Consider the following 16,420-nt stretch of genomic DNA (forward strand, 5'->3'; position numbering starts at 1 on the left):
CTTGCTTCAAGGCAAGCAACACTGAACCACGCGTGAGTGCACCAGCTGTTGCGGACGACTGTATAATCACGCTCTCCATAGCCGATATGGGTAAGACCAATAAACAGGTTAACGTTCACAAGGCCGGAGGGCCAGACGGATTACCAGGATGCATATTCGGAGCATGCGCTGGCAAGTATCTTCACTGACATTTTCAATCTCTCTCTGACCCAGTCTGTAATACCTACATGTTTCAAGTAAACCACCATTGTCCCTGTGCCTAAGAACACCAAGGTAACCTGTCTAAATGACTACCGCCCCCGTGGTAACATTTGTAACCATGCTTTGAAAAGGCTGGTCATGGCTCACATCAACACCATCATCCCAGAAACCCTGGCCCCACTCCAATTTGCATAACGCACCAACAGATCCACAGATGACGCAATCTCTCTTGCACTCTACATTGCCCTTTCCCACCTGGACAAAAGGAACACCTATGTGATAATGCTGTTCATTGACTACAGCTCACCGTTGAGCCCTCCAAGCTTTTCACTACGGTAAAGACCCTGGGACTGAACACCTACCTCTGCATCTGGATCCTGGACTTGTTTTGACGGTGGTAAGGGTAGGAAGGTGGTAACGGTAGGGAGGAAGTGAGGCCCTGGCAGAGTGGTGCCAGGAAAATAACCTCTCCTTCAACGTCAACAAATCGGAGGAGCTGATTGTGCACTTCAGGAGACTGCAGAGGGAGCACGCCCACATCCACAGTGGAGAAGGTGAAAAGCTTAAATTTCCCCTGCCATACACATTACTGACCATATGAAATGGTCCAACCACACAGACGGTGTGATGAAGGCGGCGCAACAGCACCTCTTCAACGTCAGGAAGCTGAAGAAATGTGGCTTGGCCCCTAAGACCCTCACAAACTTTTACCGATGCACCGCTGAGCACATCCTGTCAGGCTGTATCACCTGGTACGTCAACTGCACCGTCTGCAACCTCAGGGTTGTGCGGTCTGCCCAACTCATCACCAGGGGCGCACTGCCTGCCCTCCAGGAAACCTACAGCACCCGGTGTCACAGGAAGGTCAAGAAGATCATCAAAGACCTCAGCCACAGCCTGTTCATGCCTCTATCATCCAGAAGTGTGAGGTCAGTGCAGGTGCATCAAAGCTGGCACAGAGAAGCTGTTTTTCAGTTTCTATCTCAAGGCCATCTGACTGTTAAATAGTCATCACTAGCCGGCCTCCATCCGGTTACTCTGCCATACACCTTAGAGGCTGCTGCCCTATGTGCATAGTCATACAACACCAGTCACTTTAATGTTTACATACTGTTTTAACCACTTCGTATGTACGGTGCATTCGGAAAGTATTCAGACCCCTTGACTTTTTCCACATTTTGTTATGTTACAGCCTTATTCTAAAATGTATTAAGTTGTTTTTTCCCCTCATCAATCTACACACAATACTCAATCTTGACAAAGCAAAATGTTTTTTTTTCATACATTTTTGCAAATGTATAAAAAAAAGCAAAATAACGGAAATTACATAAGTAATCAAATTGTATTAGTCACATGCGCATACAACAGGTGTAGGTAGACCTTACAGTGAATTGCTTACTTACGAGCCCCTAACCAAAAATGCAGTTTACAAAAAATATGGATAAGAATAAGAGATAAAAGTTACAAGTAATTAAAGGGCAGCAGTAAAATAACAATAGCGAGACTATATACATGGGCGTACCGATACAGAGTCAATGTGCGGGGGCACCGGTTAGTTGAGGTAGTATGTACTTGTAGGTAGAGTTATTAAAGTGACTATGCATAGATGACAACAGAGAGAAGCAGTGGTGTAAAGAGTGGGGGGGACACTGCAAATAGTCTGGGTAGCCATTTGACGAGTTGTTCAGGAGTCTTGTGGCTTGGGGGTAGAAGCTGTTTAGAAGTCAAGTGAGTTGCAAAGAAAAATCCATATCTCAGACTGGCCAATAAAAAGAAAAGATTTAGATGGGCAAAAGAACAGACACTGGACAGAGGAACTCTGCATAGAAGGCCAGCATCCCGGAGTCGCCTCTTCACTGTTGACGTTGAGACTGGTGTTTAGCAGGTGCTATTTAATGAAGCTGCCAGTTGAGGACTTGTGAGGCATCTGTTTCTCAAACTAGACACTCTAATGTATTTGTCCTCTTGCTCAGTTGTGCCCCGGGGCCTCCCACTCTTCCTATTCTGTTTCGAGCCAGTTTGCACTGTTCTGTGAAGAGAGTAGTACACTGTACGAGATCTTCAGTTTCTTGGCAGTTTCTCGAATGGAATCGCCCTCATTTCTCAGAACAAGAATAGACTGACAAGTTTCAGAAGAAAGGTGTTTGTTTCTGGCCATTTTGAGCCTGTAAATCGAACCCACAAATGCTGATGCTCCAGATACTCAACTAGTCTTAAGAAGGCCAGTTGTATTGCTTCTTTAATTAGCACAACAGTTTTCAGGTGTGCTAACATAATTGCAAAAAGCCAATTAGCCTTTTAAAATGATAAACTTGGATTAGCTAACACAACGTGCCATTGGAACACAGTAGTGAAGTTTGCTGATAATGGGCCTCTGAACGCCTATGTAGATATTCCATTAAAAATCTGCCGTTTCCAGGTACAATAGTAATTTACAACATTAACAATGTTTACACTGTATTTCTGATAAATTTGATGTAGTTTTAATGGACAAAAATGTGCTTTTCTTTTTAAAAAACATTTCTAAGTGACCCCAAACTTTGTGTGTGTGTGTGTGTGTGTGTGTGTGTGTGTGTGTGTGTAAACCCGGGAAAAGCACATTGAGTCTATCAAGGGAAGCCTGGCCAAGAAGGCAGCAACAATCAATAAATTACAGAATTCAAACATTGAACAATACAATTCAACAACATGATCCAGCCTAAATAAAATAAAAACGCATTTACACTCCTTTGTAACATAGTCTCCCATCAAAATGTGTAATTCATTCATTGGCACTAACAGATCTCGATGTAGCATGGATTGTAGACTATTCCATGCCTCTGGTGCACCAGATGACAAGGCATTCTTGCACAAAATGGCTTCCAACACTCTACTCAGCAAACTGGATGCAGTCTATCACAGTGCCATCCGTTTTGTCACTAAAGCACCTTATACCACCCACCACTGCGACTTGTATGCTCTAGTCGGCTGGCCCTCACTACATATTCGTCGCCAGACCCACTGGCTCCAGGTCATCTACAAGTCCATGCTAGGTAAAGCTCCGCCTTATCTCAGTTCACTGGTCACGATGGCAACACCCATCCGTAGCACGCGCTCCAGCAGGTGTATCTCACTGATCATCCCTAAAGCCAACACCTCATTTGGCCGCCTTTTCGTTCCAGTACTCTGCTGCCTGTGACTGGAACGAATTGCAAAATCGCTGAAGTTGGAGACTTTTATCTCCCTCACCAACTTCAAACATCAGCTATCCGAGCAGCTAACCGATCGCTGCAGCTGTACATAGTCTATTGGTAAATAGCTCACCCTTTTTCACCTACCTCATTCCCATACTGTTTTTATACTGTTTTTATTTATTTACTTTTCTGCTCTTTTGCACACCAATATCTCTACCTGTACATGCCCATCTGATCATTTATCACCAGTGTTAATCTGCAAAATTGTATTATTCGCCTACCTCCTCATGCCTTTTGCACACATTGTATATAGACTGCCCATTTTTTTCTACTGTGTTATTGACTTGCTAAATTGTTTACTCCATGTGTAACTCTGTGTTGTCTGTTCACACTGCTATGCTTTATCTTGGCCAGGTCGCAGTTGCAAATGAGAACTTGTTCTCAACTAGCCTACCTGGTTAAATAAAGGTGAAATAAAAAAAAATAAAATAAAAATAATACTGTAAATGTTCTGGGGACTTTAAGTAGAAACCACCTAGCAGACCGGGTGTGGTGACTGCTGGTGGTGAAAGAGACCAGACTACAGAGGTAAAGAGGGATTTTACCCTGAAGGGCTTTGTAGATGAACACAGAAATGTAGCTTTCTGCGCATTCAAAGTGATGTACCAAACAGTGGGTTGGACAAGGTGCAATGGTGGGTGAGGGACTTGACATTTGCAAAAAAGTCCAGACAGAGGAGGCTGCATGCATGTACAAGAAGACACCGTAATCAATTACAGAGAGAAAAGCGGCCTGAACAAGCTTCTTTCTAGCCGTAAGCGGGAAGCAAGCCTTATTACGAAAAATAAAAACCCAATTTTAATTTAAGCTTCGGTGCAAAATTATCCATATGAACTTTAGAGGACAACTTGTCATCCAACCGTATACCTAGGTATTTATTATCCATATGAACTTTAGAGGACAACTTGTCATCCAACCGTATACCTAGGTATTTATTATCCATATGAACTTTAGAGGACAACTTGTCATCCAACCATATACCTAGGTATTTATTATCCATATGAACTTTAGAGGACAACTTGTCATCCAACCATATACCTAGGTATTTATTATCCATATGAACTTTAGAGGACAACTTGTCATCCAACCGTATACCTAGGTATTTATTATCCATATGAACTTTAGAGGACAACTTGTCATCCAACCATATACCTAGGTATTTATTATCCATATGAACTTTAGAGGACAACTTGTCATCCAACCATATACCTAGGTATTTATTATCCATATGAACTTTAGAGGACAACTTGTCATCCAACCGTATATCTAGGTATTTATTATCCATATGAACTTTAGAGGACAACTTGTCATCCAACCGTATACCTAGGTATTTATTATCCATATGAACTTTAGAGGACAACTTGTCATCCAACCGTATACCTAGGTATTTGTCGGATGACTCTTTTTCAATGGTTAAGCCACCAGATTTGATAATGCTAACCTTCTCTGGCTTAGTGCGAGCTCTGGTAAAGGTCATGATTTTTGTTATTTAAGACCAGTTTGAGACCGTAGAGGTCTCAAACGTACTGAAAAGCAGTCTGGAGGTGATGAATATATGACTGTATCATCTGCATATAGATGCAACTTTGCTGGTTGCATCCCATTTCCCAAATCCTTAACACAAATTTAGAACAACACAGGTGCGAAAATTGAACCTTGGGGCACACCTCTAATAATCTCAGGAAAGATAGACTTGTGATTGTCAGAATATACATGATGTGTTCTGTCAGAAAGATGGTTCCTAAACCAATTTACTGCCCCTTCACTGAGACCAATGTTACTTAGTCTAGCAAGCAACAATTTATGGTCAGCTGAATCAAATGCCTCTTGATAAATCAACAAACAGATTAGCACAATGTTGCTTTTTATCAAGTGCATTGATGTAATTTGCCACTGCTATAGCTGCAGTTGTGGTGCTGTGCCCCGAACTAAAGCCAGACTAAATCCCGCTTTGTATGTTATTTTCAATTGCAAAGGTTTTTTAGCTAGGGTTTCATAGACTTTGGCCAGGATAGGATTATAGTTATTAGCATCTGAGGGATCACCACCCTTTAGCAGTGGGAGGACACAAGCTGATTTCTAAATGCTGGGTATGGAATTGGTCAAGAGACTCAAGTTGAAAATGTGAGCCACAAGGTTCAGTAATAATACCAGCTGCTGTCTTTAAGAGGTAGGTATCCAGGTTGTCTGGACCTGCAGACTTTTTAGTGTCTATTGCCTTTAGTGCTTTATAGACCTCAGCATAAGAAACAGGCTCAATGTTAAAATGGTTCACGTGAGGGCCTATATGATAGTTTACTGTAACAGAGCTTACATTAAAGGCCCTGGACACCACCATTATCAATAAGGGAACCAGCAGAAATGTAGTGCTTGTTAAAAAAACAGCTTTATCCTTTCCTTTATTTGAACACTTATGTAAATAAGTTTTTTTTATTTATAATCCATTTGCAAACAATCTAAAAAACAGTTTTCACTTTGTCATTATGGGGTATTGTGTTTAGATTGAGGATTTAATATTTTTTTAAATTCATTTTTAGAATAAGGCTGTAACGACTTGCTTCCATTCATCCACCGGCATAAGTGAGGTCGGGCACTGATGTTTGGCGATTAGGCCTGGCTCACAATCAGCGTTCTAAATCACCCCAAAGGTGTTTGATGGGGCTCTGTGCAGGCCAGTCAAGTTCTTCCACTCTGATCTCGACAAACCATTTCTGTATGGACCTCGCTTTGTGCATGGGGGCATTGTCATGCTGAAACAGGAAAGGGTCTTCCCAAAACTCTTGACATAAAGTTGGAAGCACAGAATTGTTGAATGTCATTGTATGCTGTAGCGTTAAGATTTCCCTTCACTGGAAGTAAGGGCCCTAGCCTGAACCATTATTCCTCCTCCACCAAACTTTACAGTTGGCACCTATACATTCAGGCAGGTAGCGTTCTCCTGACATCCGCCAAACCCAGATTCGCCCGTTGGACTGCCAGACTGTGAAGCGTGATTCATCACTCCAGAGAATGAGTTTCCACTGAGTTCAATGGTGGCAAGCTTTACACTACTCCAGCCGACACTTGGCATTGCACATGGTGATCTTAGGCCTGTGTGCCGCTGCTCTGCCATGGAATCCCATTTTGTGAAGCTCTCGACGAACAGTTCTTGTGCTGAAATTGGTTCCAGAAGCAGTTTGGAACTCTGTAGAGTGTTGCAACCGAGGACAGACAATTTTTATGTGCTTCAGCACTCGGTGCTCCCGTTCTGTGAGCTTGTGTGGCCTACCACTTCGCGGCTGAGCCATTGTTACACCTAGACATTTCCTCTTCACAATAACAGCACTTACTGTTGACTGGGGCAGCTCTAGCAGGGCAAAAAATCTGACGAACTGACTTGTTGGAAAGGTGGCATCCTATGACGGAACCACGTTGAAAGTCACTGAGCTCGTCCGTATGGGCCATTCTACTGCAAGTGGGTTTTTTTAGGGTATCTGTACTTTACTCTTTTATATTTTTGACAACTTTTACTTCACTACATTCCTAAATAAACAAATACTTTTTACTCCATACATTTTCCCTGACACCCATAAGTACCCATTTTGAATGCTTAGCAGGACAGGAACATGGTCCAATTCAAGAACTTATCACGAGAACAACCCTGGTCATCCCTACTGCCTCTGATGTGGCGGACTCACTAAACACACATGCTTCATTTGAAAGTGATGTCTGGTGTTGGAGTGTGCAACTGGCTATTTGTAAATAAAAATGTAAAAACAAGAAAATGGGGCCATCTGTTTTGCTTAATTTAACAAATATTTTTTTTTACTTTGATACTTAAGTATATTTAAAACAATTTTTTAAAACTTTTACTCAAGTAGCATTTTACTGTATGACTTTTACTTGAGTAGTTTTCTATTGAGATATTTGTACTGTAACACAAGTAAGACAATTGGGTACTTTTCCCACCACTGCACACAGTCACTACAAAGATACAGTACAGGCGTCCTCAGTTTGCGGAGAGGAAGGAAACCGCTGAGGGGTTTCAGAGGCCAATGGTGACTTTACAGCAGTTTAGAGTTTAATGGCTATGATAGGAGAACACTGAGGATTGATCGATAACACTAGCCACCATACTAGCTTAATTGACAGAGTAAATAGAAGTAAACCTGTACAGAATAAACATATTCCAAAACATGCATTCTGTTTGCAATAAGGCACTAAAGTAAAACTGCAATAAATGTGGCAAAGAAGGGAACTTTATGTCCTCAATACAAAGTTATATTTGGGGAAAATCCAACATCACTGAATACTACTTCATATTTTTAAGCATAGTGATGCATCATGTTTTCTTAGAGACAATGGGAGACAAATTCACCTTTCAGCAGGGCAATAACCTATACACTGAAGTTGCTTACTAAGATGACATTGAATGTTCCCGAGTGGCCTAGTTACAGTTTTGACTTAAATCGGCTTGAAAATCTATGGCAAGACTTGAAAATGGCTGGCAATGCTCAACAACCAACTTGACAGAGCTTGAAGATTTTTTTAAAACAATAATGTGCATCTACTGTACAATCCAGGTGTGCAAAGCTTTGATTTACCCAGAAAGTCTCACATCTGTAATTGCTGCCAAAGGTGATTCTAACATGTATTGACTCAGGGGGTGAATACTTATCTAATCAATATTTGTTATTTTAAAAAATCTTCTTTTTTATACATGTTTAAAACGTTCTACCACTTTGTCAGAGTAATCCATTTTAATCCCACTTTGTAACAACAAAATGTGGACAAGGCACTATACAGAAACATTTACCTACCTGTAAACGAGGATTAAGAACATTAGCCAAGCAGTATCTGTGTATATGCAAGAAGTCAAATCCAGATTATTTTGAACAAAGCAGAATCAGTCATTTAGCCTGTTAACTTTTGATACATCCTCAGATGTAGGCTAGCTCTTAATTCCCTGGTTTTAACAGAAGACTGGGTTATTGAGAGTATCTTGATGGAGAGGCTTCTGAATATTATTTTGATAATTTGCTACAGTACTCATTTAACTGCTTGGAGAACCATGCTGTAGGTCTGCTGTAGTCTGTTTGCTGTAAGTAAACGGCTCCAGACTGCCGGTGGAACAAGGGTTGTCTAAAGACACCCTCTAAACCACCCTGAGGCCACATAGTTCACGCAAGTCCTCCTTTGGGTCGGAATGCGGTTAAGTGTTCCCATTGTTTTCCCTGTTTGCCGTCATGGGAGTGCGAATGCACGGGTTCCACACACCGGATAACCCCGGCACGACCGGGAGAAGAGAAACTGACGTGACCCCCAGAGAGGGCAGAGGTCGTAGTGCATGTCAAGAAAAGCAAATTGGCAAATGCTTCAGGTTTCTCCTAACAAAGGGAGTAAGCGTCGAAGTACCTCATAGAGTTTGGGTTGTTTTGGATTTTTGGTAACTGGAACCTTGGTCTGTCTGGCCAACCTGGTTTTCTCAGGGCGAGTGCCCTTCAAAAACCTTCTCCCCCACCCTCCTTTCATATTTCTTTCTCAAGTTCCTCCCCCCGTGGGACATTGTGATGAGACACTGTGAACCTCGTAAACTCTGAGTTAAACATGTACACAGCACTAATGACCTCCAGACAACCTTAATTGGGTTTGTTTGTAGCTTGGTGCTGCTATTTAGACCTTTAGTTACACTTAGTAGTACATTCCTGTGACCTGCTCTAGCTTGGTCTATAAACAAGACCTGACGACTAACCCTTCAGTGATAGCAGATCGGAAGCAACCTGAATGGTGCAAGCAAAAAGGCAGAAGCTTTCCTAAGCCCATTGGAAGCCCGGCACCTATTGCTTACAGGACACCTACAGTGTATCGGGTCCTTCCAGACCTTCAGAACATCTAAAGAGTAGCCCTACTGGGGAGGGGGTATGGGGTTGTTTTTGGACAGGGAGTCCGTGTCCATCTCTCTGGTGTGCTCTTACCCTTTCCAATTTGGTCCAAGGTCTCGCCTGGCTGCTTGTAGCTGGGCGCAGGGTGACACGTGTTTGTTTTTATTTGCATAGAAGGGCCTTATGATCATCTGTGTATGGCCTGCAGATATGAACCGTCCAACTCGCTTGCCCTGCTTTCCCTCTCTCTCCCTTTAGCCTTTTCTCCATGATCTCCCCCACTCATTCGGCCCCTCAAGCAATGGTTGTGAACTAGAACATGCAGTGTGAAAATAATTTTACTGTAACAGCGTGGGTTCCGGAGGTTTATCTACCTCGGCTATACATAAGCCGTAGAGGCTAGACCGTAGAGGCTAGACATCTCCAGGGCGCTTTATTGAGGCCGCCTCCTTCCCATTGAGGAGCTTAACTTGACTGGCTTCTCTTCATCACTTCAATTGTACATCTATGGAGTGAATGCACCACAGGAGGTTGGTGGCCCCTTAATTGGGGAGAACGGGCTCGTGGTAATGACTTTAGTGGAATGCTATCAAAATACATCAAACATGGTTTCCAGGTGTTTGCTGCCATACCATTAGCTCCGTTCCGGGCATTATGAGCCGTTCTCCCCTCAGCAGCCTCCACTCGAAATGCACAGTATGTTATATCATTGTGTTTATGTGTACGTGCACATTATGTTCTTGCCTCCGAAGTGCCTAGGGCTACTATTAGGCATCTAATGGTATTTCTATGTGCTTTAGAGATGATTTGTTATCATATACACTACACGGCCAAAAGTCTATCTCTCTGTGTGTTGTCTAGGTGACAGGCAGGAAGCTATATTGTGTGTGTGTGTGTGTGTGTGTGTGTGTGTGTGTGTGTGTGTGTGTGTGTGTGTGTGTGTGTGTGTGTGTGTGTGTGTGTGTGTGTGTGTGTGTGTGTGTGTGTGTGTGTGTGTGTGTGTGTGTGTGTGTGTGTGTGTCTAGGTAAGTGTTGCAACCGAGGACTGAGTATTTTTTACATGCTTCAGCACTCGGCGGCCCCGTTCTGTAAGCTTGTGTGGGTCAACCATTTCGCAGCTGGTCCGTTGTTGCTCCTAGACGTGTGGCTGAAATAGCAGAATCAACTCGTTTGAAGGCGTGTTCACATACTTTTGGCCACGTTGTTAGAGGGATGTGTGGGCCGTAGAGGTTGAAAGTGTTATCGCTGCGATTACACATCGGTCAGGAATGTACAAACCTTTTGAGATAGTCTTCCATATACTTCAGGTGTTTAGATGCTTATGTTCTGCCACAACCTTTTCCAGTGAGGTATTTAGAAATCTTCTTGGGTGTTTTCGATTTCGTGTTAGTGACATTAGGTCTTTTCAATACGACTGTCCTTGAGCACCACTGTTGGTTGCAAGAATTTTTCCCATTCAGATCGATCCCCCTCTTCTTGGTACACATCTCTATTCTTCCCCGGCCTGGCATTGTCTTGCTTTAATCCTGCCCTTGACTCTTGTGTAGGTTGATCTGTATTTTCCTATGACTTGGGAACGACTAGACAGAGCCACTTACCAGAGCCTCTGTTGTAGAGCGCTCACGTAGGTTGATTTGCCAGACTGCAGGTGAATGTTTTTCAAGTATCAGACTATTTGTGGAAAGTCACAAACCGTATCCAGCCATTCCTTTGATGGTGATCAACAGAAATAGTTAGTCTCCAGATTTTAAAAAAACACACCACTTGACATTTTGATATGATTTGTTAGGTCTACTCAACATACTTTCCCAGAAATGCTCCCATTTTATAAAATGATCTCCTCCGGGTCAATGGTGTTTACCAACCATACACATTCTGTTTTCCACAGACGCCTCATGGAAAAAAGTGTTTACCTTACCAAGTCTTACACCTGTTTTATGATTGTTGGTGAACAGTTAGGCAGTTAGAGCGGATGCCTTTTGGAAAGTAATTTCATATCATCTATTTGTTTTGTAACTCAGATTTGTTAAACCAAGCGACCTTTGTTTTTTTTTATGCAGTGTTAAGTGTTGAAGAGAAGATTTAGAGATTGAGTGAGAGGCTAGACTAAGGGAAGAGGCCAAGAAAGTTAGTGAAGGAAAGAGTGAGGTGAGAGAGCGAGCGAGAGAGGATGACTACCCTCTTGCTGTGTGATGTTTATAGAGTGATTTAACATCTGGCTGGCACGCTGCGGGGCTAGTTTAGAGGGTCACCGGCAGGAGTGACATCCATTGACTGGTGAAGGAGGAGGGCGACTCGGCCAAGAAGCCTCACTCACCCGCTGGGTTATGGGTCGGCTCAGTTACACATCCCACCGCGAGGGAAGAAAGCGTGGCGGTCGTTTAGCCTGACTCTCGTATCGCATACGGGCTCAACGATCAATCGGGTTCCCCTTTCTCTCCGCAAAGTTGAAATTCCCAAACTGCAATGCTGGTGGGAGTTCTGGCCTCGTGCCAACCAGAGAAGACAGCTGGGGAATGTGGAAGATTTTGAAATAACCAGAGGCTTGAATGGGAAAATCAGACCCTGGCACAAACACCACATTTGTGTATGCCGGGGCTGTAGAATAGGAATGTGAGCATTGATCTCACTGAGATGACAACATGTAGTATGGACTCATTCAACACTGTGTAGCATCTTAGATAGCCATGTAATACAATGATGTTCATGTCTTTCTGTTTTGTGGCTCGGTCCCTGGGTGACAACATATTTGCTTTAGTTTTCTGCTATGAGGAAATGAATTAAACCCTGGATGTTCAGCTAGCAGACCTGTTATAAGTCTCATTACTGTGTGACCGGTTACCCACCCATAGCTCCCATGTCTGATTATTGAGTTAACCGGGGACCCACCCATAGGTTCCATGTCTGGTTATTGAGTTAACTTCTTTGGGGAAGGGGCCAGTATTGGGAATTTTGGATGAAAAGTGTGCCCAAATTAAGCTGCCTGCTACTCAGCCATAAAAGCTAGAATATGCATATAATTAGTAGGATAGAAAACACTCTGAAGTTTCTAAAACTGTTTGAATGATGTCTGTGAGTGTAACAGAACTCATATGGCAGGCAAAAACCTGATAAAAAAAATCCAACCAGGAAGTGGCGAATCTGAGGTTTGAAGTTTTTCAACTCTGCCCCTATCGAATACACAGTGGGATATTGGTCATGTTGCACTTCCTACGGCTTCCACTAGATGTCAACAGTATTTAGAAACTGGTTTGAGGGTTCTACTATAAAGGAGGGGCTCATAAGAGCTCTGAGTGAGTGGTCTGGCAGAGTGCCACAGCCTCAGTCTCGCGCGCCCACGTGAAAGGTAGCTACGTTCCACTTCATTTCTGAAGATAAAGGAATTGTTCGGTTGGAATATTATTGAAGATTTATGTTAACATCCTAAAGATTGATTCTAAACATCGTTTGACATGTTTCTACGAACTGTAACGGAACTTTTTTTGACGTTTCGTCTACTCCTAGTGAAAGCGCGTCATGAATGTGGATTGTGTACTAAACGCACAAACAAAAAGGAGGTATTTGGACAAATTATAGAGTTTATCGAACAAATCAAACATTTATTGTGGAACTGGGATTCCTGGGAGTGCATTCTGATGAAGATCACCAAAGGTAAGTGAATAGTTATAATGCTAATTCTGACTTCTGTTGACTCCAACATGGCGGATATCTGTATGGTTTGTTTTGTTGTCTACGCACTGTAATCAGATTATTGCATGGTGTGCTTTTTCGGTAAAGTTTTTTTTTTTTTTTTTTTTTTTTGCATTAACTTCTCTGGGATATGTGGGACGGTAGCGTCCCACCTCCCCAACAGCCAGTGAAATTGCAGGGCGCCAAATTCAAAACAACAGAAATCCCATAATTAAAATTCCTCAACATACAAGTTTTTTACACCATTTTAAAGATTAACTTGTTGTAAATCCAGCCACAGTGTCCGATTTCAAAAAGGCTTTACGACGACAGGACACCAGTACCTAGGTCAGTACCTAGTCACAAAAAAAATAGCCATTTTTCCAGCCAAAGAGAGGAGTCACAAAAAGCAGAAATAGAGATAAAATGAATCACTAACATTTGATGATCTTCCTCAGATGACACACTTAGGACTTCATGTTACACAATACATGTATGTTTTGTTCGATAAAGTTCATATTTATATCCAAAAATCTCAGTTTACATTGGCGTGTTACTTTCAGTAATGTTTTGCTTCCAAAACATCTGGTGATTTTGCAGAGAGCCATATCAATTTACAGAAATACTCGTCATAAATGTTGATGAAAATACAAGTGTAATGCATGGAACTGTAGATAAACTTTTCCTTAACAGAATATGAACTTTTAAAAAGGATATTTTCCCTTGACAGTTACTTAATCTAATAATCCAGACCAATTTAATCATACATCTGTCACGAGAGAAGGGGGAACAGCCATTTCCTTTAGGCTATACCACAACCCAACACAGCCACCGCCCTACACAAGCCATACACGTCTGCTCACCCCATAGTGTGTGTGTGTTCGTGCTCGCACATCCATATGTGCGTATGTATGGTTGACTCCGGTTTGGCATGGCGTGTGAGTGAGTAGGACAGGATCATTCTGCAGCTTCCTGTTTTATCTGTTCAAACGGCCCATCTCCAGACTCACCGACCCATGTCACAGCTCAGGGGAAATCACTTCCTGCCCCCCAGGGGCCCATTCAGAGACAGTTCTTTGGGTTCTGAGTGATAGAACTTCATTACATACAGAAACCTGTAGAAATAGGCTATATCTCTCATTTGATGTTATAAGTAGCTTTATTGGAAATGATCAGTGTTTATTGAAAAGCACTGCTGTTACCTGCTAATTGGATGTAGCCTTATCCAGCACTCTCTCTTAATACTTGTTTGTCTGGCTCAGACATGGCGTGTGCGTGTGTGCGTGTGTGTGCGTGTGTGTGCGTGTGTGTGCGTGTGTGTGCGTGTGTGTGTGTGTGTGTGTGTGTGTGTGTGTGTGTGTGTACACGTGTACCATGCTCTCCACTGTAAAACAAATGACTTAGTGCTGCTAAAGCTCTGCCAAACAGATCCCCAAACAGATCCCCTAACACAAGCAGCGTGTTGACAGTAGAGATGAGGTTTTCCTGCCACGGCTTGTGGAGGGCTCGGAGGCCCCTGGTTAAAAACACGTGATCTAACCGCCTATTCCATTATTCCCCTCTAATATCAAGGCGGCAGGGCGGGCGTCTGAATATTTGAACAGGTTTCCCATTTACATCTGCCGACCCCTTTTGAATTGTGTGCAAGGTAGTCAGTCAACCTGTGCTGTTTGTGGCAGACTGCTACTGTTAGTGTGTGTGTGTGGCGCATCACAGTACAGGCATGATGCCTGAGGGATGTTTTCAGAGGACAAGAGCTAGCCTTAGATCCTTAGTTAACATTATTCAATATTTTTGTGGATTTGGCAGATATTTGTGAAAAATTACTTCAGATTTGTATCTTTATATTCTGACTTTACATTCACATGTGTAGCGCCAACTTTCATTGCCTTGAGTGAAGTATGCGCAAAAGTCTGTTTTTGGCATTCCGGAGCATATGAAGTCAGACAACAGGCCAGTACGTGTCCTTAGATTTGGGAGTATTCTACCTCCGGTGTGGTGTAGCCAGTCTGGTCTCTGATGATTGGAGTAGGAGGTACCAGAGGGGTGTGAGTGCTCCCGGAACCCCTGCTGAGGTCAGGGTGTGATTTGGCTCACTTCCTGTAACACTTCCTAGCTGATGAGGGGGCGCTGCTGTGGTCGTAATTATAGTCGATTGGCCATCCTCCATGTTACCCCCAAGGCACAGAGCCATTTTCTCAGTCCGTGTAGGGAGTGAGTTTGTAGGTGGGCCTCTGGTTGATGTGACCTTTTGCCAATGTTATAAAAGATCATCTCTTTGTGTTTGAAACTCTTGCTACCTCATACTAAGTGCTCCTTTGACCCCCCCCCCCAAAAAAAAAAAATTACAAATTGGATTAAAAATGTTTAATTTCAATGCCTTTCCTGAAACTCACCATCTCTCTTCCCCTCTCAGCGGGGTACAGAGGGCTTCTGGAAGTCTGTGGCACACTACGTCCCCAGGGAGCCCACAGAGATGCGCATCCTCAACCCCTACTTCATCCAGGAGGCTGCCTTCCAGTTCATCGGCCTGCCGCTCAATAACGGCCTCATGGGCAAAGGGGTGAGTGACACTCGAACAGAAACCCGCTCCAGTTTAATGAAAATATTAAACTGGGAAGAATGTCCTGAAAAAAAAAAACATGTATGATGCTATGTTTGTGGAAAATGGCATGTCTTCAGTCACCTGGATTCAGGTGGATAAGATTCAGCTCAGTTTGCAGTCTGCACGCAAACACATATGCAGACATGCATTCACACATTCAGTACAAAATGCATGGACTCTTACTCACTTTTTTTAAGTTCAAGAATACAAACACAGGCACACCCTGACAGTCGCATTCCCGCTTTCACTCTCACACATGCGACGAAGCGGTAGAACGGTTCCACAGGCAGCCGGGAGCCTTTGACCGAGCGCGCGGTCATAACCAAAGTCGGTTGGACACACTTCAGGCCCCAAACAGTAGATTCGCCGTTCCTATGACAACCACCGCAACGCAGCACCTTGCCATGCCATCACAGGAAATTAAACCGTTAAAGGGATACGGCGAGATTCTGGTATTTTAAGCCATTTTTATTTACCCAGAGTCAGATGATGTGCCGTATGAAGGAAGTTAGTGACCGTTTTGCCAGGCTAACTAGCGTTAGCTTAATGACTGCAAGTCTACAAGTACGGTAGCATTATCCCGCAGTATGAATGACTAATTATAGATGGTCACGGAGCCACAAAGGAGTCGTTAAAGAGCGACACGGCTTCAGGGCCACATTTTACAATGTTTTTTAAAGGAACTGTTTACAGAGAGAAAATGAAGGGCTAGATGTATTACTTCCTTAAATCCTCCACATAGATTCAGTTTGTTCTCATTTTGGTTTTGAGGAGGGCATCAGATGAGGCTGTAGATTCTGGACTGCCACAAGGTCTGCTGGTTTTCATCTCTCCTTGGCACCTAACTAGTC

The 16,420-nt window shown here is 43.1% G+C and overlaps 1 protein-coding gene across 5 annotated transcripts in view; it reads left to right on the forward strand.

Annotated features, from left to right (window-relative positions):
- Window positions 1-16,420, forward strand: part of st3gal3b (ST3 beta-galactoside alpha-2,3-sialyltransferase 3b) — a 91,023-nt gene that overhangs the window by 58,694 nt on the left and 15,909 nt on the right. For all 5 annotated transcript variants that reach the window (XM_035800562.2, XM_035800565.2, XM_035800566.2 and 2 more), the window contains one exon: window positions 15,381-15,527. In XM_035800562.2, coding sequence (XP_035656455.1) covers window positions 15,381-15,527 — 147 coding nt within the window. The remainder of the gene's footprint in view (window positions 1-15,380; window positions 15,528-16,420) is intronic.

Source organism: Oncorhynchus keta, chromosome 23, assembly GCF_023373465.1.
Source record: "Oncorhynchus keta strain PuntledgeMale-10-30-2019 chromosome 23, Oket_V2, whole genome shotgun sequence".
Classification (NCBI taxonomy): domain Eukaryota; kingdom Metazoa; phylum Chordata; class Actinopteri; order Salmoniformes; family Salmonidae; genus Oncorhynchus; species Oncorhynchus keta.